Source organism: Zophobas morio, unplaced genomic scaffold (genome assembly GCF_036711695.1).
Source record: "Zophobas morio isolate AGI-343-1 ecotype UQ-CSIRO unplaced genomic scaffold, CSIRO_AGI_Zmor_V1 ptg000011l, whole genome shotgun sequence".
Taxonomy (NCBI): Eukaryota; Metazoa; Arthropoda; class Insecta; order Coleoptera; family Tenebrionidae; genus Zophobas; species Zophobas morio.
Window position 1 is genome coordinate 22,632,327 of NW_026972116.1, and position 24,033 is coordinate 22,656,359.

Consider the following 24,033-nt stretch of genomic DNA (forward strand, 5'->3'; position numbering starts at 1 on the left):
TTTCTAGATATTTTGATTTTCTGGTTTTTAATTTTATCAACTTTCGATTTTCTCGTTTTTTTGAATATTTTCGATGTTTCAGTTCTTAAATTTTTGGATTTTCCAATGTTTCCATTTTTGAATTTTACAATTTTGCAATTTTTGATTTCTCGTTTGCATATGCGAGGTTTTAATTTTATAATTTTACAGTTTTTCGATTTCTCAATTGTTCAATTTGTTAATTTATAGATAACATACTGTAATTTTTTTCATTGTTAAATTTATCATCTCTGGTTTTTGCAATTTCTCTATTTTTTATTTTCCCATTGTTCAATGCTTACATTTTTTGATTTCCCAATGCTTCGATTTAAATTTTACAATTTTGTAATTTTTCGATTTTTCAGTTTTGCGTTTTTTTTTCGCGAGGATTAATTTTTCAGTGTCACTATTTTTAATTTTGTAATTTTTCCATGTTCCAATTTTGTAATTTTTCGATTTTGCAATTTTTTTTTTATTTCGCAGTCATCTGATTTTTTAATTTTTATTAATTTCTCGAGGGTAAATTTTCCAGTGTCACTATTTCTAATCTTTAAATTTTTCCATGTTTCAATTTTATAATTTTTCCATTATTCATTTTTTATTTTTCTAATTGTCAATTTCTCGATTTTTTTAATTTCGCAATTTTTATTTTTCGATTTTTCCATGTTTCAATGTTTCATTTTTCATTTTTGCCTTTTTGATTGTTTCATTTGCTTGGATTTTTAAATTTTTCGTTTTAATCATAATTTTTTGTGTGTTTTTGATTCCGTGTTGAGTTTTTACCCTTCCAGATTTTGGGAAAACAATCAAAATTATACATGTAAGAATATTTTACAATTGAACTTTGAAATTGCAAGCGTGGTAAATCGTTCATAAAAATCTGTCCCTCATCTTATAGTTTCACCGAATTAATATTCTTCAAATTTGTGAGTGTTTTTGAAAATTGAGTATAGTTAATCAATTCATTTTCATTTTCTTTTAACCGCTGATGCATGTAACCTGAACGTGCCAATAATCGAAAGTATAAACGTAAACAGTCGAAGTTAAGCATGTACTGAGAAATTGAGAATATTTATTCCTAAAAAATATTCGACGTTTTGAGTTTTAATATGGCGACTGGCTGCCATCTTGTTACCAAAGTTTAAAACAGTAAGAGCTCTTTTGACTGTCAAGCTAATTATACGATTTTATCAACAATTTTTACTGTTGATAAAAACGAACTTAATTACTACAAACGAACAGCCTGAGTTCGATAACTCGAAGTAATCTTTATGGCCGCAAGATGAAAACTTGGGATAAAAATATTTTTGATGACCTGAAAAACGACTGTATTCCAAAACGAACCTAGGTATCATTGAACTTAGTATGACGCACCGCATTTCTATTTCTAGTAGCTTCCAACAAAAAAGTTTTGTAGTAGTGCAACAGTCATAGACGAATTTGTGCAGTTTTTCTCGTTACAATTTAGTCATTTAGTGTCTTAATTTCAAGAAAACGGATTAGTCCTCGAAATTTCAACAACTCGTCTAGATCCACGTACTTAGCGTCAACTAGATGACGTCACGTTTCAACACAATGCAACTTAGTTGCAACTTAAGTCCCAGTGCTCCGTTCGCTTAGTGTTAACGACACACTCGACTCAGAATAGTCATATTGTTAATGAAATGCCGATTATCGTTAAGTGAATATCTGCCTTCCGAACTTTCCCGTTGGTAAGGTGTTGAAAAGCGGCGTTTGCCATTTACGGAAATGGCAAATGGATATTTTAATCTGAGGATATCGCGCCGAAACAAAGGAACTGTTTGAATTGGATGAGCGTATTCAAATCCTAATTACTCTAATTTTGTACGGTATCGATCCGACTTGAAAATAATATCGCCACCTTTGCCGGCAGCTGCCGCTCGAAGGGAGCTTCCGTCAGAAAAAAGGGATAGTTCAAAATTGAAATGGATAAATCGATTCCTGGGTTGACGTTTCTCGTTTTCTCGTTAAATTCGAAGGGGGAAACTGGGTTAGTTTAATTTGGACACGTGTACCTCGGAAAAATAGATGAGATTGAATATTTAAGGCGGTGGTGAAGTTGAGGCGGTTGTTTGAGTGGAAGCGGGATGAACAGCGGAATGTATATATGCTTAGTGAGGACAGGAAGACATGAGGAAGAGTGGATGTGTGGAAACATGTGTAGCGGAATTGGACATTACTGGCAGCCGGGAGTGATATGAAAGAATATTGGTGGAAGTTTGTTTTACAAATCGCGTTTGTTTGAGAAATTATAAAAAATAGCGATTTTTGTATTCTGATAACCTCTATTAAGTAAAAATAACACTACCGAAGCTTTTTTAACTTGAATTTTTCAATTCTTGGAATTTTTCGATCGCAGTTGCTCAATTTTTCAATTTTCCGATTGAAAATTTTTTGTTTCGGTTTTTTAATTTTTCAATTTTTTGATTCTTCGAAATTTTCGATTGCAATTTTTGGTTTAGGTTTTTTATTTTATTTATTTTTACAATTTTTCGATTTTCCAATGTCTCGATTTTTCAATTTTTTGATTTACAATTTTTGAATTTTGAATTTTTTTGTTTCTTCTTTTCCTATGTTTTAAGTTATAGATGTTTCAATTTTTCGGTTTTGCAGTGTTTTGATTTTTATAATTTTTCTTTTATTCAATTTTTGGATTTTTCATTATTTCGGTTTCCAAATTTTCAATTTTTTAATTTTTCGTTTTTCCAGTTTTAGATGTTTCAGTTTCGTGATTTTTCAACATTTCGCTTCTTCAATTTTTGATTTGCAATCTACCCAGTTTTTATTTAATAACAATAATTTTTAAAATAGTTCACTTTTTCAATTTTACGATTTTAGAATTTTTCTATTTTTCATTGAATTTTTCAATTCTTGAAATTTTCGATTTACTTTTGCTTGCGATTTTTTGTTTTCTTAATTTTTTCAATTGTTTAGTATTAGATCTTAGAGTTTTTTTTCGATCTTTTAATGTTACAATATTTTGTCTGTATAATTTTGACGATTCTATAAATTTTCTGTTTTACAATTTCTGTGTTTTCCGAGTCTCTCGATTTTTAGTTTTTTATTGTTTAATTTTTTCGTTTTTTCAGTGTTTTAGTGTTTTAATTGTTCAACTTTTTGAATAAAAAAAGGAAAAAACTGTAAAAGGGTAATATTGAAAATTCAAAAATTCGAAAAACAAAAAAGCATAAAATGAAAACCTTGAAGAATGTAAAAATTTGAAAAATTGAAATTAAGAATTCAAAAATTGAGTTTTCAGCTTTTAATTTTCAGATTTTTCAATTCTTCAGTTCTTCAATTTGCAAATTTTCGTTTCGGTATTTTATCTTCTTAATTTTTTAATTTTTCGCTTTTTCAATGTTCTGATTTTCTAATTTTTCTTTTTATCAATGTATTTTTTTTATTTTTTAATTTTTGAACTTTTAGTTCCCGATTAAATTTTTAACATGGCGTTAAAGTACCACGTGACCGACTCTGCGCCAATTAGACGTCACTAAACGCCTTGTTAAATTCGTGATTAACTTAATCTCAGTTAAAATATTGTATGAACTGGCCCTAAAATTGTTAATTTTTCGTTTCTTCAATTTTTGATTTGCAGTTTTTCTAGCTTTTATTTTAAATGTCGATCTAATAATAATTAGGAGTATAATTTAAAAAAATTTTCACTATTTCAGTTTTACCGAATTTAAAATTGTTACATTTTTTAATTATTGGATTTAAAGCCTTGTCATCCATTCGATTTTTTGAATTTTAATCTTTTGAATTTCTCGAATTTTGATTTTTATGTTTTTCGATCTATCAATATTACAGTTTTTCGATTTTATTATTTTTGATTTTTACAATTTTTCGATTCGATTTGTTTTTTCTTGTTTTCAGTTTTTCAGTTTTTCGATTTTGCATTTTTTTCAGCTTTTTTAGTTTTTCGAATAAAAAAAATGTGGAAAAATTGCGAAATTGTAAAACTGAAAAATCCAAAGATTGAAAAATTAAAGAATTGAATAAACGAAAAAATCTAAAATCCTAAGAGACATTGAAAAAATAAAGGAAATAAAAAAAGTAATGTAGTCCTGAACTTTTGGTTGATGAATCCGTGTCGAATTTTTATCATAGACAACGAGATTTTTTTGGAAGAAAAAAATAATTAAATTTGTAGATATGAAAATTTTTCACTTTCTTAATTTTTGATTAATTAATTATTATTGGCTTCTCGGCTTCTCGATTTTTCAAGTTCTCTTCGATTTCTCGATTTTTTAGTGTTTCAATTCTTCAATTTGTCTATTTTGTAAGGTTTTTGATGTTTCAAAATTTCGATTCCCCAATTTTCCGATTTTTTGACTTTCGATTTCTCGATTTGTACTTTTTCGATTTTTCAGTTTTTATTGAATTGTAGATTTTCAATTTTTAGAATTTTTGATGTTTTAATTTCTGAATTTGTTAATATTTCGATTCTTCAATTTTTCGATATTTTCATTTTTCAATTTTTAAAATTCTAGATTTTTCGATTTCTCGATTATTCAGTTTTTTGATTTTTCGTTTTTTCCGTTTTTAGATTTTGCAGTTTTTCCGGTTTTTTAGTTTTTCGAATAAAAAATATGGAAAAATTGCAAAATTGTAAAATTGAAACATCAAAAAAGGTAATGAAAAACATGAATCCGTGTCGAATTTTTACCCTAGACATCGACATTTTTGAAAAAAAAGTTGTAGATATAACAATTTTTCAATTTCTTAATTTTCGAATAATTGATTTACATATTTGTTTCTCGATTTTTCGACTTCTCGAATTTTCGATTTTTTAATTTTTCACTTCTTCAATTTTTCTATTTCTTAAGGTTTTTGATGTTTCATTTTTTCGATTTTCTAAATTTTCGATTTTTCGACCGAGATTTATCGATTTTTTAGTTTTTCGATTATTCAGTTTTTCTTTTTTTAATTTTTAAAACTTTAGATTTTTCGATTTCTCGATTATTCAGTTTTTTGATTTTTCGTTTTTGCAGTTTTTCGATTTTGCAATTTTTCCGGTTTTTCGAATAAAAAAATACGGAAAAATTGCAAAATTGTAAAATTGAAACATCAAAATCAAAAACGAAGATGTATAAAATGAAAATCTTGAAAAATCTAAAAATTTGAAATCAAGAATTTGAAAATTTGAAGAAACGAAAAATTCAAACAAAAATCGAAGAAAACGAAATATCGTAAAATCGAAATATTGAAAATTGAGAAAATCGGATAACCCGAAGCCGAAATATTGCAAAATTGAAAAATTTAAAAATAGGAAGATCGAGGACTTGAAAAATCGAACATTTAAAAAATAGATGAAATGAAAAAAGTAATGAAAAATATGAATCCGTGTCGAATTTTTATCCTAGACATCGACATTTTTAAAAAAAGAATTGTAGACAACAATTTTTCGATTTCTTAATTTTCGATTAATTGATTCATTTGTTTCTCGACTTTTCGATTTCTCGAATTCTAGATTTCTCAATGTTTCTATTTTTTAGTTTTTCACTTCTTCAATTTTTCTATTTTTTAAGGTTTTTGACGTTTCATTTTTTCTATTTTCTAAATTTTCGATTATTCAGTGTTTCTTTTTTTAAGTTTTAAAATTTTAGATTTTTCGATCTCTCGAGTATTCAGTTTTTCGATTTTTCGTTTTTCAGTTTTTCGATTATGGAGTTTTCGGCTTTTTTAGTATTTCGAATAAGAAAATATGGAAAAATTGCAAAATTGTAAAACTAAAAATCAAAATGAAAAAACGAAGAAGTATAAAACGAAAACCTTGAAAATCTAAAAATTCGAAATAAAAAACCTGAAAATTTCAGGAAAAGAAATATTGTAAAATCGAAATATTGAAAATTAAGAAAAACGGATAACCCGAAACCAAAATTTAAAATAAGGAAAATTGTGGAATTGAAAAATCAAAGATTGAAAAAATGAAGGAAACGAAGAAAGTAACAATCCTGAACTTTTGGTTTATGAATCCGTGTCGAATTTTTGTCCTAGACATGGACATTTTTGGAAAAAAAAAATTGTAGATATGACAATTTTGGATTTTTTATATTTCGATTAATCGACTTGTTTGTTTCTCGACTTCTAGATCTCTCGATTTTTCGATTTTTTAATGTTTCAGTTGTTCAATTTTTCTATTTTTTAAGGTTTTTGATGTTTCAATTTTTCGATTTTCTAAATTTTTGATTTTTCGACTATAAAATTTATCGATTCTTTACTCTTTAGTATTCAGTTTTTCTATCTGTAAATTGTAGATTTTCAATTTTTGGAACTTCCGATGTTTTGATTTCTCGGTTTTTAGATTTTCCGATTATTCAATTTTTCGATTTTCCGTTTTTTCAGTTTTTATAATTATAAATGGTTCGATTATGCAATTTTACACTTTTTTTAGTTTTTTGAAATACAATATGTATGTATACGGAAAAACTGTAAAATTGAAAATTCAAAATGAACAGTAAAGAAGTTGACCTTAAAAATCTAAAAATTCGAAATGAAGAACATGGAAAATTGAAATATCCAAAGATTAAAATTGAGAAACTTGAAAAACTCGAAATACTGAAAATTGAGGAAAAAATTTCAAAATTGGATAATCGCATTGATAAACGAAGAAATATAGAATCGAAAGAAAAATTGAAATAATAAATGTAATTAAAAAAAACAAAAATTATTACATGAAATCGAGAAAATGAATATTAAAAAAATCGGGAAAATGAAAAATATGAATAAAAAATTTGAAAAATTGATGTAACGAAATATTGAAAATCGAAAAATTTCCAAAATTGACAAATTGCAAATCGGAAAATTAAAAATTGGCAAACTTAAAAATCGAAAAACTGCGAAATAGAAAAAACGAAATGTAAAAAAAAACTAAAACATCGGAAACTTGAATAACTTGAAAACCAAAAATTGAAGAATTGAATAAACGAAAAATGATAAAATCGTAAGAGAAAACAGAAAAAAATGAAAATTAAAAATTGGGAAAATAAAAAGTAAAAATTAAGAAAAATTGCAAGTCGAAAAATTGAAGAAACCAAAAATTGAAAAAACGATAAATTATGAAACCGAAACATCGGATAAGTAATTCTAAAAACTATGAAGGCAATGATGAACCACGAGTTGTGCATATTTCAGAGAGGATTTATTCGGCAAAATTTTGAGATGACGTCATCAATTTTTTGGGTGGAGATGCATACGATAACCTTAATATGTTTGCAAGATTTCGAAGCGAATGAAACGAGAATGAGTCGCAATCAAGTTCGAATCGCGGCGAAAAATTTAAGAAAAAAAATTCTTCGTTGTTGATTGCGTTATTGGGAGCGCGTATTAACACCAATAGTTCAACGGACCTACGTTGTGCTCGGGCGGCTAACCTTGAATATGACTCGTCCGGTAATCCGAGATAATTTTTCTTCCGTGTTTTCTCCGTTCGTTTTTCGATCTCGGTGACATATTCTGGTCGTCTATAATGTATGAGGACCCTCATATCGCCTTAACAAGAAAATCTGGTCAGATCTGTCGCAATTTGCGCCACCTTCTCCGTCTGTCCGCCTTTTTTCGACAGGTCTCGTTGCGATTTTTGTCACGAAGACTGTTCAAACCGATCGATCCGCAACGGTCTTCCATTCCCATTGTACGGTCTGGTCAAATAACCTTATCTTTTGAAAGAGGTGATGATATATGTTGATAAGACGGGAAGCCTTTTGTGCGTCCCACATAACGACTTCGATCTTATTAAAAATAAATTGTGTTTGTGTCACGACGAGGAAATTTCGAAATAAGCGGCAAGGTCGAACCCGCGATACCCATCGCAATTTCCACCAAGGACGAACGGATTCCCCTTTATCTGGCCAACTATCAATGACAAATGGGGTGTCGGATCGATGTGGAATTGTGCAAAAAGCGAATTATCGCCGCTTTCTCGATGCAGAATTGACATCGGACCGGTCCGGTATGACATAACCCGAATATTCGATGTTGTACAATGGCGAAGGATGTCAAGAGTAACGTTACGTCATAGGCGAAATGTATGCAAAAGATAGGTGGCGACATACTCGTCTACCTGGGCGACTAGCTCGACCACATGTAAATAATACGCCCGAAAATAGGGTCACTGGGTTGGCCCGATTTGCGTCCGTTCGATTTCGAATTTTTACTTCGGCGGCTCGTTACGACTTCCGGAATTTTCGTCGGGAAAATCCATGCGGGCTTGAAGCGCTGCCAACTCGCAGGACATTACTGTCCTTGTCGCCGGATCGTTTTGATTTATGCCCAGATATGACAACGAATGTTTTTGGAGCGACCGCAGGACCAAAATTGGATTTGAGGTTTGATGCTTTTTGGCGCTCGACTGCCGGAGCAAAAACGGGGAGACGGGAAATGCTGCCGGAAAAACCCCCACGCGCCATCACGCAAAGGGAAATGTATCGGGGAATAACGACCGGCCATATACCAGCCGGAAAAATCTCCGACAGAAAAAGCCCTCGATTTGTACGGAGCTCGGAGTGTAAGATATGCATACGACTTGGCTTGTTTTATGCTCGAGGAGGACGATTTCGTCTTTTCGTGTTCGTGGCAACCAGCTGCGGCTCTTCGTCGTGAGAGTTGCCGACTCTCGGAAGTTGGCGCATTAATTCATTTATAAACAAATAGAAAAAAAATTGAAAATAGACTGACTTTAGTGAAAGTGTTGAATAATAATGGACCTAAATTGGATACCTGAAGGACTCAATAAACATAGCAACACCGGTTCAATAGAAAATGAGACGCGAATATATTTACAATTATGTAGGTGTATATGATTGAATGAAATCTCATAACCCTAGGAATCCTTGTGTCATTGTTTTTAAGGTGTATAAAATTCCAGAAGTTTTTTTGGATTTTTACTCCCGAGCGTAAACTGAGGAAGTATGTATTGTAATCGAGTCCATCGGGCGATTGTTTTTTTCATATTTTTTCGACGTTTCATGACACCTAGAGTAAAAAATAGGTCTCTCGTTTCCGTATGTCAGTATGGCGTCTGTGTCGATTTTAATTAGATAAGTAGATTAATTAAATTTTGTAAAATAACGTACTCCTCCATCTGTGGTTTATGAATTCGTGTTGAGTTTTTACCTTGGGCATCCAAATTTTTGGAAAAAAAAAAATCAAAATTGTGTTAATATTTTACAGGATTTGCCCAGGAATTGATAATATCATCTTAAATTTTGTCGAACATTATTGTTATTTAAATGTTAAAAACTAACGTAGTCCTGAACTGAGATTTTTGGGAAAAAAATGAAAATAGATACAATTCTTCGATTTCTCAATTTTTCGAATGTTCGATTTTTCGGTTTTTGGGCTTTTCGATATATTGATTTCTCAATTTTCCGATTAATCGATTTATTGGTTTTTCGATTTTTCGACTTCTCTTCGATTTTTCGATTTTTTGGTTCTTCAATTTTTATATTTTTCAGGTTTTCGATTTTCTAAATTTTCGATCGTTCGACTTTTGGATATCTCGATTTTTCAATTTTTTCATAAGTATTTCAGTTTTGGGATTTTTCAAAATTTCGAATTTCGAATCTTCAATGTCTCGACTTTTCGACTTTCGATTGCTCGATTTTTTCTTTTTAGATTTGTCAATAGTTCTATTTTTGAGTTGTAGATTTTTCAATTTTTCGATGTTTCCATTTTTCAATTTTTAAAATTATGGATTTTTCCATTTCTCCATTCAGTTTTTGATACTTCTATTTATCAATTTTTCAGATATTTTTAATTGTAGTTTTTTCAGTTTTTTGATCTTTGGAATTCTCGATCTTTCGATTTTTCGACTTCTCGGCTTTGGATTTGTTGGTCTTTCCACTTTCCGATTTTAAAAATTTTTGATTTTTCAGTTTTTCAGTTATTTAATTTTTCGATTTATTTATTTTTTTTAATTATAAATTTTTACAATTTTTTATTTTTTCGACTTTTCGATTTTGAACCATTTCGACTTCTCAATTTTTCGATTTTTCGACTTTTCGTTTTTTTTTAATTTCAAATTTTTTCCATTTTTTATTTTTTAACTTCGAATTTTCGATTTTGAGCCATTTTGACTTCTCAATTTTTCGATTTTTCGATACTATATTTTTTCGATTTTTCAAATTTTCGATTTTTAAAATTTTCGATTTTGCGATTTCTGGATTTTTCGATTTTTCGGCTTTATAATTTTTCTATTCCCAATTTTTCGACATTTCAGTTTTGAAATCTTTCAATTTTTAAATTTTTGATTACTTGACAACTGGATTTTTCGATTAAAAAAATTTTTCGATTTCTCAATTTTTCAATTTTTCGATATGTATTTCAGTTTTGGGAAATATTTCGAAATCTTCAGTGTCGCGATTTTTCGACTTTCGACTTCCCGATTTTTTACTTTTTCGATTTTTCTATTTTCCAGTTGTAGATTTTTAAATTTTTCAATTTTTCAATGCTTTCGTTTCCCGATTTTTTAATTATTCGATCCTTCAATTTTACGACACGTTACCATTTTTCAATTTTTAAAATTCAAAATTTTTCGATTTCTCCATTATTCAGTTTTTCGATACTTCTATTTTTCAATTTTTCGGACATTTTTAATTGTAGTTTTTTCAGTTTTTTGATTTTCGACATCTCGATCTTTCGATTTTTCGACTCTTCGGTTTTTCAATTTTTCGATTTATCGCTTTTTTTAACTCTAAATTTTTCCAACTTTTTAATTTTTAATTCGACTTTTCGATTTTGAACCATTTCGACTTCTCAATTTTTCGATTTTTCATTTTTTCGATTTTTTTCATTTTTAAATTTTTTCTATTTTTTATTTTTTAATTTCGACTTTTCGATTTTGAGCCACTTCGACTTCCCAAGTTTTCGATTTTTCAATACTTTATTTTTTCGATTTTTCGGTTTTATAATTTTTCTATTCCCAATTTTTCGTCATTTCAGTTTTGAAATCTTCCAATTTCCCGATTTTTCAGTTTTTCGATCTTTTAATTTTTCGATATTTCAATTTTTGAATTTTCGATGTCTCGACAACTGGATTTTTCGATTTAAAAAATGTTTCGATTTCTCAATTTTTCAATTTTTCCATATGTATTTCAGTTTTGGGATTTTTCAAAATTTCGAAATCTTCAGTGTCGCGACTTTTCGACTTTCGATTTCCCGATTTTTTACTTTTTCGATTTTTCTATTTTCAAGTTGTAGATTTTTAAATTTTTCGATCCTTCAATTTTTTGACACATGTAACCATTTTAAAATTTTTAAAATTCAAGATTTTTCGATTTCTCCATTATTCAGTTTTTCGATACTTCTATTTTTAAATTTTTCGGATATTTTTAATTGTAGTTTTTCAGTTTTTTAATTTTCGACATCTGGATCTTTCGATTTTTCGACTGTTCGGTTTTTCAATTTTTCGATTTTTCAGTTTTATGATTTTTCAATTTTTCGATTTCTCCAGATTCCATTGTTTCGATTTGTTGGATTTTTCAATACTTGATTTATCGATTTTTTTAATTCTCAAATTTTTCCAATTTTTCAATTTTTAATTTCTCGATTTTTCAGTTTTTCGGTCCTCTAATTTTCTAATATTTCAATTTAAAATTTTCGATTTCTCGACAACTGGATTTTTCGAATTTTAAAATTTTTCGACTTTCGATTACTCGATTTTTCAATTTTTCGATATGTATTTCGGTTTTGGGATTTTTCAAAATTTCGAAATCTTCAGCTTCGCGATTTTTTGACTTTCAATTTCCTCATTTGTTACTTTTTCGATTTTCCTCTTTTTAAGTTGTAGATTTAAAAAATTTTCAATTTTTCAATGCTTTCATTTCCCGATTTTTTAATTTTTCGATCTTCAATTTTTTGATACGTATTACCAATTTTCAATTTTTAAATATCTAGATTTTTCAATTTCTCGATTATTCAGTTTTTCGATGCTTTTATTTTTCAATTTTTCGGATATTTTTAATTGTAGTTTTTTTCAGTTTTTTGATTTTCGACGTCGATCTTTCGATTTTTGGACTCTTCAGTTTTAGATTTTTCGTTCTTTCCACTTTCCGATTTTTAAAATTTTTGGTTTTTCAGTTTATCGATTTTTCGAGATTTCGTTGTTTCGATTTTTTGATTGTTCGGTTTTTCAATTTTTCGATTTATCGCTTTTTTTAACTCTAAATTTTTCCAATTTTTCAATTTTTAACTTCGACTTTTCGATTTGGAGCCATTTCGACTTGTCAGTTTTTCGATTTTCCAACTTCTCGATCTTTTGATGTTTCGCTTCTCGGTTTTTCGATAGTTTAATTTTCTGATTTTTCAGTTTTTCGATTTTTAAAATTTTGGATTTTTCGGTTTCTGGGTTTTTCGATTTTTCGGCGTTACAATTTTTCGATTCCCAATTTTTCTTCATTTCTGTTTTGAAAGTTTTCAATATCTCGATTTTTCGTTTTTTTTATTCTTTAATCTTCCGATTTTTCAAGTTTTGGATTTTTTAAATTTTGGATTTTCCGGTTTTTCGGTTTTTGGAATTTTTCAATTTTTCGGTTTTTTGTTTTGTTTCAATTCTTTCGTTCTTCGATTTTTAAAATTATTCCATTTTTCCATTTAACTACTTCTCGATTTTCCTATTTTTCCATTTTACTTTTAGATTTTCTCTTTTCTAATTTGTAAATTTTTCGAATTTTTGATGTTTCGATTTCCCGATTTTTAAATTTTTTGGTTTTTCGATTTTTCGATCTTTCGATTTTTCGACTTATGGGTTTTAGATTGTTCGGTCTCACCACTATCCGATCCGATTTTTAAAATTTTTGAATTTTCAATCTCTCGAGATTTCAATGTTTCGATTTGTAAGATTTTTCAATTTTTGATTTATCGATTTTTTTTATTATCAAATTTTTCCAATTTTTCAATTTTTAACTTCGACTTTTCAATTCTGAGCCATTTCGGCTTCTCAGTTTTTCGGTTTTTCGACTTCTCGATATTTTGAAGTTTCGTTTCTCGGTTTTTTAAATTTTGGATTTTTCCATTTTTACATTTTTCGGCTTTTCGAATTTTTCAGTTTTTCAATTTTTTTGATTTTCGACCCCAATTTTTCGATACATCAAATTTTCAATTTATAAATTTTAGATTTTTCGTTTTTTTAAATGTTAATTTTTCAATTTTTCGATTTCTCCATCTCGGTTTTTCGATTTTTAAAATTTTTCGATTTTCAATTTTTCAACATTTCAGTTACTGCATTTTTAATTTTTTTTATTTTCTCGTTTATTCGATTTTTCGTTGTTTCTATTACATAATTTTTCGTTTTTTGTTTCGATTTCTCGTTCTTTCGATTTTTCGACTTATCGGATATTCAACTTTCCGATTTTTAAAATTTTTGTTTTTGGATTTTTCAATTTTTCGGTTCTAATAAATTTGATTTTTCAATTTTTCGATTTCTCGAGATTTCGATGTTTCGATTTTTCAATCGTTCGATCATTCATTCTTTCAATTTTTCAATTTTCGATTTTGAGCTATTTCGATTTCTCAATTTTTGGATTTTTCTTTTCTTTTGGTGTTTCGTTCCTCAATGCTTCAGTTTTTCAATTTTTCCGTGTTTCAATTTTTCGATTTTCCGATGTTTCGTCATTTCAATTATGGGATTTTTCAGTTTTTCGACTTTATGTTTTTTATTGTGATCGAGTCCATTGGACGACTGGTTACTTTTATGTTTTCTCGACGTTTCATGACCCCAAGAGTATGAAAAAAAGTGATCTCCCCTTTCCGTCTGTCTGTGTATCCGTCGTCTGTGTCAATTTTATTAGACACGTAATCACCGAAACTACTGGACCGATTGTTGTCAAATTTTGTACATATATATGTATTCGGAATATCAGGTAGATGGTAAAACGCTAACCAAAATTTGGCTAATCATCCCGACCAAAAATTTGATGTCCGCTCATTATATTACTAATATTATCAAAATTGTATGAAATTGATTTATTGTTTAATCCGTCTTGTTTGGGGTCAACCGATTGAAACTCGCGGGCAGTGATTTTTTTCATTAGATAAAATAAATTTAATTTCTAGAAAATGTGAGAAGACGCATGTGTAAGAATAATAATAATAACAATATTCAGAACATTTTGTTCGATTTTGGCTTAATTAACGTTAAGTCCTCTGTTTTGAAGGCGTCAAACTCTAGGCCACATTCTTCTGATGGGTAAACATAAATACTTGAAGTTAACCATGTTATTAATGTTGAGAGGCCATTTTCCCCGTTGGTTATCTGTTTGAAATATATTTTACATTGGAATTATTTTACCGGAAATTGTTGGACTTGCACTTTGTTTGTCGTTTCTAGTATTTCTGTTGCTCGACGAGTGAATGTCCAATAATTAAGAGCACCTTATTTGCAGGGCGTTGCACATTTGGCTCACCCGTCAAAATTTTTTCCCGGCCAAGAGTCTCGTCGCGCTGATGGACGTGCCTTTTCGCAGCGCGTCACCCGGTCTCGATTTGAAAATACGCCGTCTATTTTAACAATAGTCACCTAAATCGCATAAATAGTGATGTAAGTGATCCAGTTCTGTGAAAAAGTGGTTCGCACCTGGAAGAATTTATGCATACGCTTTCGCCGTATTTTTAGAGTCTAGCCTTACTCGCATTTTCAATTAACGCATTAACAACTATTATGAAAGTGTGTCGCGTTTAAAAATGTCATTGTATTTATTAGTAAAGACCAGTAGTACAGTTGCGCGAGTCAATTGCTCAAAAATCGAACCTAAATATGTAATAGTGTGTGCCAAGAGTCCCCGAACGCGCGCGGGTAGGCGTCGGACTCCCGCAATGGCCATTTTTTGTAATTAAAAGAAGACCAGAGGTTGGATCCGAGATGAGTCGTGCGGTTTGACACATGGCACCCACACGAGTGTGCATACTTAAGGCCATCTACCTCTCTCGATTCTTTGACACAAATGCGCTCTGTCTTCCGGAGTCTATTTTGATACTTATCGCAGGTCTAAACTGAAAGTGGGTTCGAGGTGAAGATGCGTCGTCTTCGGAGTTTGCCCGAAATCGCGCATTTTTAATTGTCGTGCTATCCACACATCGCTGTGACGCAACCCATCGTTACGTTCGGACTTTCTTCACGCAAACCGTCGCGTTACGCAAATGACAAATGCGATCAAAATATTTGTATCGGAGATAATTTATTCTGGACGCGTTCTCGTCGTGGCGAGTTTTAAACGCAGGTACAATATGAGCATAATGGAGCTGGGCCCGACACAAAAGAACCATGTTTGGTCCATTTATCTCCGCTAATTTCATCAAATAAATTGAAGCGCGTTCAAACTAGGCCCGACGCTGAATTATTTGATAAATTGCCGCGTTGATTACGCAAATTGTGATTAAAAGGTGCTATTAAGGTATTAAATGATTTTTGTAATTTGTCAGACCACTTTTCCTCGGAACGGGCTAGTTTTTCGCAAAGGCCTACCTGTTCCCTTGACATTTGCATTGTTCTAGTTTCTCGGCGTGTGGTAATCGATGTTTTCGACAATCGAGGCGTTTAACAACCGCGTTTATAAATAATGCGCCTTCTGTCGAATTTCGAGCATGAGTCAAATGTGACGGCAGGATGATACTATTATTACGAGGTGGCATTTACCCTAGAGATATTTCTAGACACCAAAGCTAGACGAGCAACGAATAAAATGAAACGAGAGTGCAATGTAATCGGTTGGATGTCGGCCAGAGCGTCGTGACATTTTCTAAGCGGGTGCATTTGAACATTCCCTCATGCTGAGAGGAACATCCGATCCGGCCGTTTATGGACTTTTCGTCCAGGCACAGCGTATCGGAGGTGCGTCCTTTGAGAATTTGATACCTCGATTAGTTATGTATTTAATTAGGCCATAAATCGTGGCTTTTTGCGTCGCGGGAATCTCGACCGGTTGCTCGGGGAAAAAGGCGAGCAGACGCTCCTTGAGCTTTTCATTATCTCCTACTGATACACGACGTCTTGAGTCGTCTCGAGTCATCTCGAGTGTCGTTAAAAAGTTTACAAAAGTATTTACATAGACAGTGGCAAGTAGGTAGACGAACGAGTCGACAAAAAGTCGGATTTACGACTTCCAGACGTTCATCCGAATGAAAGGGACGCTGTTGTTGAGTTTTATTGAGTCGACGACGAGCCGAAAAGTGACGCAGATCCAGAACCATGTGACGATTCGCGAAGAGCACCTCCGATTCCTCGAGTGTCAATGCTATAAGATTACCTTCCTAGCGTGAGCCTCGGCAGACAGGCGATGCGGAGGTCAAGACTATATTAAGCCGCGAGAGTTGCATTCTTTATGCAGTTGGTTCCATTGGCTCTTTCTCATTTTTGCCATCGGAAGAATTTATGCGGAAATCTTCCAGTTTCGTTCGTCGACTCGGCCTTGAACCGGCTCCTTTTCAAAAATCCATGTCACTCTACGAAGAAATTGTCGCTCCTAATTGTAATCCAAGCATACCTCCCACATTCCTGCTTTTATGACGTCGATATATTTTATACTCCTGCACGTAGAACTCCATAAAAATAGTCTTCGATTTTGTCGATTTTCGTGCGCTAATTAAGAGCAATCGATGATAAGGACGTCCTCGAGCTCGCCATTGTGTCTTTGTGGTGAATTCTTTAAACCGCGTCGTCCGGCCCGGACCCCAGCGGTCCACAATAAATCCCCGACCTTACCTGGACTGGACCGATGCTATTCCATTCTTACGAACCAAGGTTATCTTCGTGTACCTGGGCAACGCACCCGTTGCCGTTTGTTATTTAAAGACCGATACAACTTTCTGCACAACTTGTACACAAATAAAGAAACAAGAGACTCCTCTTGATTAGTTCAACGCCACCGAGGTGATACATTTATCTGGAGCCGAAAGCCAGGGGCGGCCAAATTGGGTCTCGAAAAACGAACAAAACCGAGACGGAGTGGCAATTTCGCGCGGGACGCCTCTGCCCGAAAATTCCACGAGCGGGGCGACGAACCCGCGAGGAGGGATGAAGACCCCGAAGAACGGAGATTCGATTTCGTTTATTTGTTGCGGGGTCTCCAATTTACAACATTCTATATTCTTATCATCAATTCGACCGTTTATTATCTTGTTTGTGTTGAGCTTTCTCAATCAAATCCAAATTAATTACTTGATCGATTTGGTTAATTTTTGGGGTACCTCAAGTCGGGTTCTAGGACCATTGCTTTTCGTCATGTATGTCAATGATCTTGCCCAAAACCTGTCCCAAACTGTGTACAATCGCACGCAAATGTTTTGAGCCTATGGGCGGATCGTTTTTGCCTGCCCTCACCGAAGAAGGCGGTACAAATCCTTCAAGGGCAGAATTTGTAGGTAGGCTCAAACTACAACGAAATTTACATTTTACTCTATAAAATTTTATTGACAATAACGGGACGGACAGTAGTTATATATACATTTGGTAAGAAATATTTATGGCTCCACCAGTTCTCTCGAATTTGTCGGAGAAGATTTAGCAGGTAGTTGTTCCTATAAAATAATGGTCACTTTCGTTCGTGAGTAACGATGGTCCGGACATGAATTATTTTGCTTTCGACCAATTGTTTCGTATAAAAAATTTCATCACTTTTTCAAATAAAATACTCTTAAAAAAACGATATTGTCGTTGAGTGACATGTAACTGGCATATAATAAAAACGTGCCATTTTTGTTAACTGATATTTTTTTCATAAATGTCGCAAAATTATTAAATTTGTCTAATCATCACCACTAATAATGCGATGACGGCACTTCAAATTTATGCATAGTAAATGGGTTTTAAATTGTATACAGTAGCACATGTAGTAGTTTATGACTCCGTGTTGAGTTTTTATCCAAAACGTCTAGATTTTTGGAAAAAAAATCAAAATTATAAAACAATATTTTGCAATTTAATTTTGAATTTGCAAAATCGAATACTTTGAAATCTTGCAGATGTTTTAAAATCATGATAAACATGATACATTTTTAATTAAAATATATTTGCTTATCCCCTCTAAAAAATGTATGGCGTCACCTCAAAATTTTGCAGAATAAATCCTATCTTAAATGTATAAAATATGATGAGTTTTTATACTTGTGATTTATCATTGCATTAATATTTTTTTAGATTTGGTTATACAGGGTATCTTAAAAAAGTTAATGACTGAGTCAATTTATTTTATTGAAGAAACCAAGAATAGCAAAACTGAATACTTTGAAATATTGTAGATGTTTTGAAGTTTTTGTAAGCATGGTAACTTTTTCGAAAATTTGATTAATCAAATATGCGCAAAATCAAAAATCGGAAAAACTGAAATTCACTAATGCAAAAAACAGAAAATCGAAAAATACAAATCGTAAAAATCGAAAATCTTAAAATGGCTAATCAAAAAATCGAAAATTCAATGAATCAAATACCTAGGTCGATCGAAAAGTGGAAATTCACAAACCTCTAAAATCGGAAAATCGAAAATTGAAAAACGGGAAAACCAAAAAATCGAAAAGTCAAAAATTTGTAATATTGAAAATTAAAAAAATCAAAAACAAAAATAAAAAAAATCGGAAATTAAAATAATCAAAATATATAAAGTAAAAAAAAATTGCAAAGCCTAAAAACTGAAACGAACAGAAAAATCGAAAAAGCAAAAAATTGGAAAAACAAAAATTCGAAAAATCTAAAATCGAAAAAGTGGAAAATGGAAAATCTGAATAAAGAAACTTGAAAATTCTGAAAATTGGAAAATCGAAAACCAAAAAATCGGAAAGTAACAAAATTGAAGTCTAACAGTTGAGAATGGAAAAATTGAAAAACCGAAAATTCTAAAAATCGACAATGGACAAATTGAAAGTCGCAAAATTTAAACTGAAAAATTGAACACAGAAAAATCGATGAATTGAAAAATCGAAAATTCGACTACTCAAATTTTCTAAAAATCGAAAAATCATAAAACTGAAAAATCCAAAATTCTAATCATCGAAAGTCTGAAAACTGAAAATCGAAAATTCTGAAAAGCGGAAAATAGAATATCGAAAAATTTAAAAGAAAGAAAATTGAAGTCTAAAAACCGAAGAATGGAAAAATTAAAAATCAAAAATTCGAAAAATCAAAACCGAAAAATTCAAAGATTTAAAAAGAAAATCGAAAAATCAAAAATCTGAAAATTGAAACTCGAAAATTTGGAAAATCGAAAAGTAAAAAAATTGAAGTCTAAAAGCTGAAAAATGGAAAACTGAACAATCGAAAATTCGAAAATCAAATATCGAAAAATCGAAAAGCCGAAAAATCGAAAATTCAATGAATCTAATACGTAGGTCGATCGAAAAACTGAAAATTCACAAATCTGAAAAATCGAAAATTTGCAAGATTGAAAAACCGAGAATTGAAAAATCAAAAAACCGAAAAATGGAAAAATCAAAAATCGAAAAATAGGAAAACCGAAAATTCGAAAATTCATAATATTGAAAACTCTAAAGTCGACAATTCAAAAATCAAAAAACTGGAAAGTAAAATAATCGAAAAATCGAAAAGTAAACAAATTGCAAAGCCTAAAAACTGACGAACAGAAAAATCGAAAAATCGTAAAATCAAAAAGTGGAAAATCGAAAACTGAAAATTGAAAAATCGAAGATTGGAAAATCGAAAAATGAAAAAACGTGTACGTCGTTGCCGGCGAAAAAATATCAGAAGTTGATAGGAATTCTGCATGTCTTTTTCGGAAATAAGTGTATAAGTTTTTTATACGAAGACTATCCGCTAGTAGATTTATATGTTTTAAGGGGTTATTATTTTTCTCATACAAGCATTAATAGTCCAACGGGATGAATACTTACTTATATAACGGTACAAGAATTATTAATTTTAGTTAATATTAAACAATAAATAAATTAACCATTAACCGAAATCAATAGCCCCACAAAAAAAGTCAAGTGGTGTCAAATTTGGGGATCTGGCAGGCCAATCAATAGTACCCCTTCGGCCTATCCATCTGCCAGGAAAAGTTTCATTTAAGTACTGTCACACTTGACGTCCAAAATGAGGTGGAGCACCGTCTTGTTGAAACCAATAGTTGTTCTTTTTAATTTAACTGAAGGCCGTTCCATCAAAAATAATCTGTTACTATTTTTCTTAAATTTGAAACCAATTTTCCTTACCCACTTGGTTAACGATCTAGGACCAACGTTAAAATCGGGAATCTTTTCCATTACTCGATCGTGCAGCAACCTAATAGTAATGTATTCTTTAGAAACAACCATCTTATAGATAATCTCCCGGATTGACTAGAAGACATATTTTTCTTGTATTCAAAGTCACTTCAACGTGGACTTTTTTGTAGCCTGTAGACAGATCTTTCCGAAATTTTCAACATTTCTGCGGCCAGTTTTATCTTCCTTTTTTCCAAAACATTTTGGTTTCTATCAAGATAGTTGAACACATTAAAAATTATATGTTTTGCTTGCATTTCAAAATTTGACATAAGACTTTACGACCTAGTCAAAATTTGGTGATTTTTTGGTTCACACAAAGTGCATAAGATAGGAAGAGGAAAAGTTTGACTTGGGGTAATTCCACGACTTTACCCGTAATGTTAGACACCTATTGCATTTTTAACATAGAGCATCTTTTAAGGTGTTTCCAGAGCAGCTGTCTGTTTACAATTTGTTTAGAACACTGTTGAGACACGAAGAATTCAATTTAGAAATCTCATCGAAAACATCAGATAATCTTTAAATCCGTGTCATTCATATCGGATTTGAAATCACGAACAAAGTCTTTAGTATCATCTCGCGTCTAAGCAGACACAAAATATTCAGTAAAAGGATTAGCTATTTCATCCCTACCTTTAGCGGATCGGTGTCCAACATTCAATACTGGTTTCCCCCTGTGTTTTTTTTTTATTATTAATAAATTTCCAGAACAGTTTAGGTGTAGTCACAATGCTGCCATTGGCATTTGAAATATTTACATGCAGTTGTATACGAGACCTGCTTCTCATGGAATCGATGGTCATTAGCGGTATTAGATTTATTATTTCGAGAGCCGTGTCGCCGCAGATCAGACGCCTGAACATCCGTTGTCGACGCCGTCGTCCTGGAAAACTTTTTCCTAGACGTTTTGCTGTTGGGGAGTTGGTTCTAATTAGGCGGAGATTGTCGTACGACGGGAGAAAAAAGAGATGGTTTAGGCTTAGCTTCCGCTGTGGGTCCGTGTCGTGTCTTTGATTTTTTGAATGGAACTCCTCGGCATCCGGGAAACGGCGGCAGCGGCAGCGGCAGCCGCAGCAGAAGCGGCTTTCGCACGCAGTCTGGTTGAGCGCCCGCGCACAAGGTGAATGCGAGTGACCTGTCGGCAGGTTGAAGGGCGTCGCCACCACCGGCTTTGTCTGCGCGGTTCTCTGATCAGACCATGCCGATGCCCCGATCATATTAATTATTACCCTATAAGCGAAACCGCAGCCAGCCTCGACTAAAGCCGGCGTTTTTGTTCCAGGTTGCAAGATCAAAGCTCTCCGGGCCAAAACAAACACCTACATCAAGACGCCTGTCCGCGGCGAGGAGCCCGTTTTCGTGGTGACCGGGCGCAAGGAGGACGTCGCCAAAGCAAAACGCGAGATCCTGTCGGCCGCCGAACACTTCTCCCAGATAAGGGCTTCCCGAAAGAACAACCTGGCCGGGCTGGGGTCGGGCGCCAGCACGCCGCCCGGCCCGCCCGCCAACATCCCCGGCCACGTGACGATCCAGGTCCGCGTGCCCTACCGGGTCGTGGGGCTGGTCGTCGGCCCCAAGGGCGCCACCATCAAGCGCATCCAGCACCAGACGCACACCTACATCGTGACGCCCAGCCGCGACAAGGAGCCCGTGTTCGAGGTGACGGGCCTGCCCGAGAGCGTCGAGTCGGCCAGGAGGGAGATCGAGGCCCACATCGCGATGCGCACCGGCAACGGCACCTCCATCAACGGCCTGGGCGGGCTCGGCGGCCTGGACGACAGCGACCTCTTCACGTCGCTGTACAAGTCGGGCCTGAGCTCGATCCTCAACTACATCGAGCCGGGCGAGCAGTTCCCGATGGCGTCGTCGACGGGCAGCACGGGCGCCTTCTCCAGCTCGGGCTCGTGCTCGTCGAGCTCGTCGAGCAGCGGCGGCCGCGACCTCGGCGCCATCTGGAGCTCGAGCGACCGCGACGAGGGCCTGGGGGAGTCGCCGAGCTTCGACAGCGCCACGGCGCTGTCGTCCATCTGGTCGTACCCGGCGGCGGCGCCGTCGCGACCCTCGCCCGCGCACAGCACCAGCCCGGCGGACTCGCTCCTCGGCTCGGCCAAGTGCCTCGTCTGCAGCGAGGCGAAGGTGACGCACGCGCTGGTGCCCTGCGGCCACAACTTCTTCTGCATGGATTGTGCCAACCGCGTCTGCGACGGCAGCGAGGCCCAGTGCCCCGTCTGCTCCTTGCCCGCCATCCAGGCCATCCGCATCTACTCGCCCAACCCTTAAGTCGATCGATCTCGCTCGAATCCTCCCGCGCCCACCACATTCCCCGGGCCCGCGCCCTGTGTTCAGCTTCGGTACAGTTCGCGCCCTTCGCATCGCACGTCGCATACAACGAACGCTGGATTTCGGAGCTTTCCGTTCTTTCGTCGTCGTCGATTTCGTCGTCGTCGTCGTCTCTTGTGGGATCGTCGTTGATTTTTCACTTGTCGCGTTTTCATATATTTTTTCTCGTTAAGTTAATTAAGGATGTTGTGTGGCGCGAAGGGGGCCAACTCGCCGAAACGTAGTCATCATTGTATGCCAGTTAAACATATTTTCTTATTACGTCACCGTTTTTCTAGTATTAGACCTGATTGGGTTTCTTTTTTATTTTTACGTATTTTTTATGTGTATGCACTCGCGGAATAACCTCTCGACTCCGTTTACCCTAGGAAAAGACATGACGCGACACTAATTAACGTAATAATGTAAATTTTTATACTATTGATAAGTGGTTCGTTATTTTTTAAATATATTTTTTTAAGTTTCGCCATGTGACGACGAGTCGTCACATTATTAAAGTCTGAATCAGCAATTCTCAAAATATTATTTAAGTAATGTGTATATTTAAAGTTAAAAAAAATAATATATAAAATAATAATAGATTTAACAAGAAAAACTCAAAAAAAAATATATATTATTATCGAAAAGTGAGAAAGGACAGGAGAATGTATTTTGAAGGAGTTCGCTATCACGTAATTAATAACAGAGTGCGGTGAGCAGAGCTGCAGGCAGGGCTTGGGGGCCTTTCGGCTGTGATCTGAACTGCCACACGGCGTGTCGGCGTCGACGTCTCGCCGGCCGGTTGCACCCCTAATAACGACATACATATCCCTTATTGTTAGTTAATCACTCATTGTTGCTATTGTTCTGTTATTTCATGTGATGTGATACATATATTTCTATATTTCTTATAGCCTATAAGTTATGAGAGTATTTTGTATAATATAATAATAATTATAAATGATGAAGAGATAAATGATTTAATACGCGTGCAGTCCGGTGTACGGCGCCCACGCCGCCGCTGATAGTTGTCATACTGTCCATGTCCACAGCCACCTCGTAGTGTTTGTATAGGGTCATCGTGCACCATCATTTTTTTTAGCACACTCACATACACACCCTCATCGCCGTCTCACAGCACACACACACTCACACACACATACATACACGTTTACATTCATACATACATTTATTAGAGATAAAATAGGAATCGAAAAACAAAATTCTTGTGCGGCCCCCGCCTGCGATCTCGTGCCTCGATCCTCCAGTATTCACACGTCATTCGCCGCCCCCGGCCTCCTTTGATTTTCACGTGCATTTCTTCCTGTGCCCCGCACCCCTCTCCTTATTAGGTACACTATTCAACTGTTCACTGTTCGATCGACGCAGACCGACCGCCCTAGCTTTACTTATTACTTATTATTAATATTATTATAATATATATATGTGTGTATTATTATATAT

The 24,033-nt window shown here is 33.8% G+C and overlaps 1 protein-coding gene across 1 annotated transcript in view; it reads left to right on the forward strand.

The window, feature by feature from the left end:
• The window catches only part of LOC135127249 (RNA-binding protein MEX3B), a 77,263-nt gene extending 54,644 nt beyond the window's left edge, over nucleotides 1–22,619 (forward strand). The window contains exon 2 of the mRNA XM_064053671.1: nucleotides 21,533–22,619. Coding sequence (XP_063909741.1) covers nucleotides 21,533–22,530 — 998 coding nt within the window. The 3' untranslated portion in view covers nucleotides 22,531–22,619. The remainder of the gene's footprint in view (nucleotides 1–21,532) is intronic.
• The last annotated feature ends 1,414 nt before the right edge of the window (nucleotides 22,620–24,033 follow it).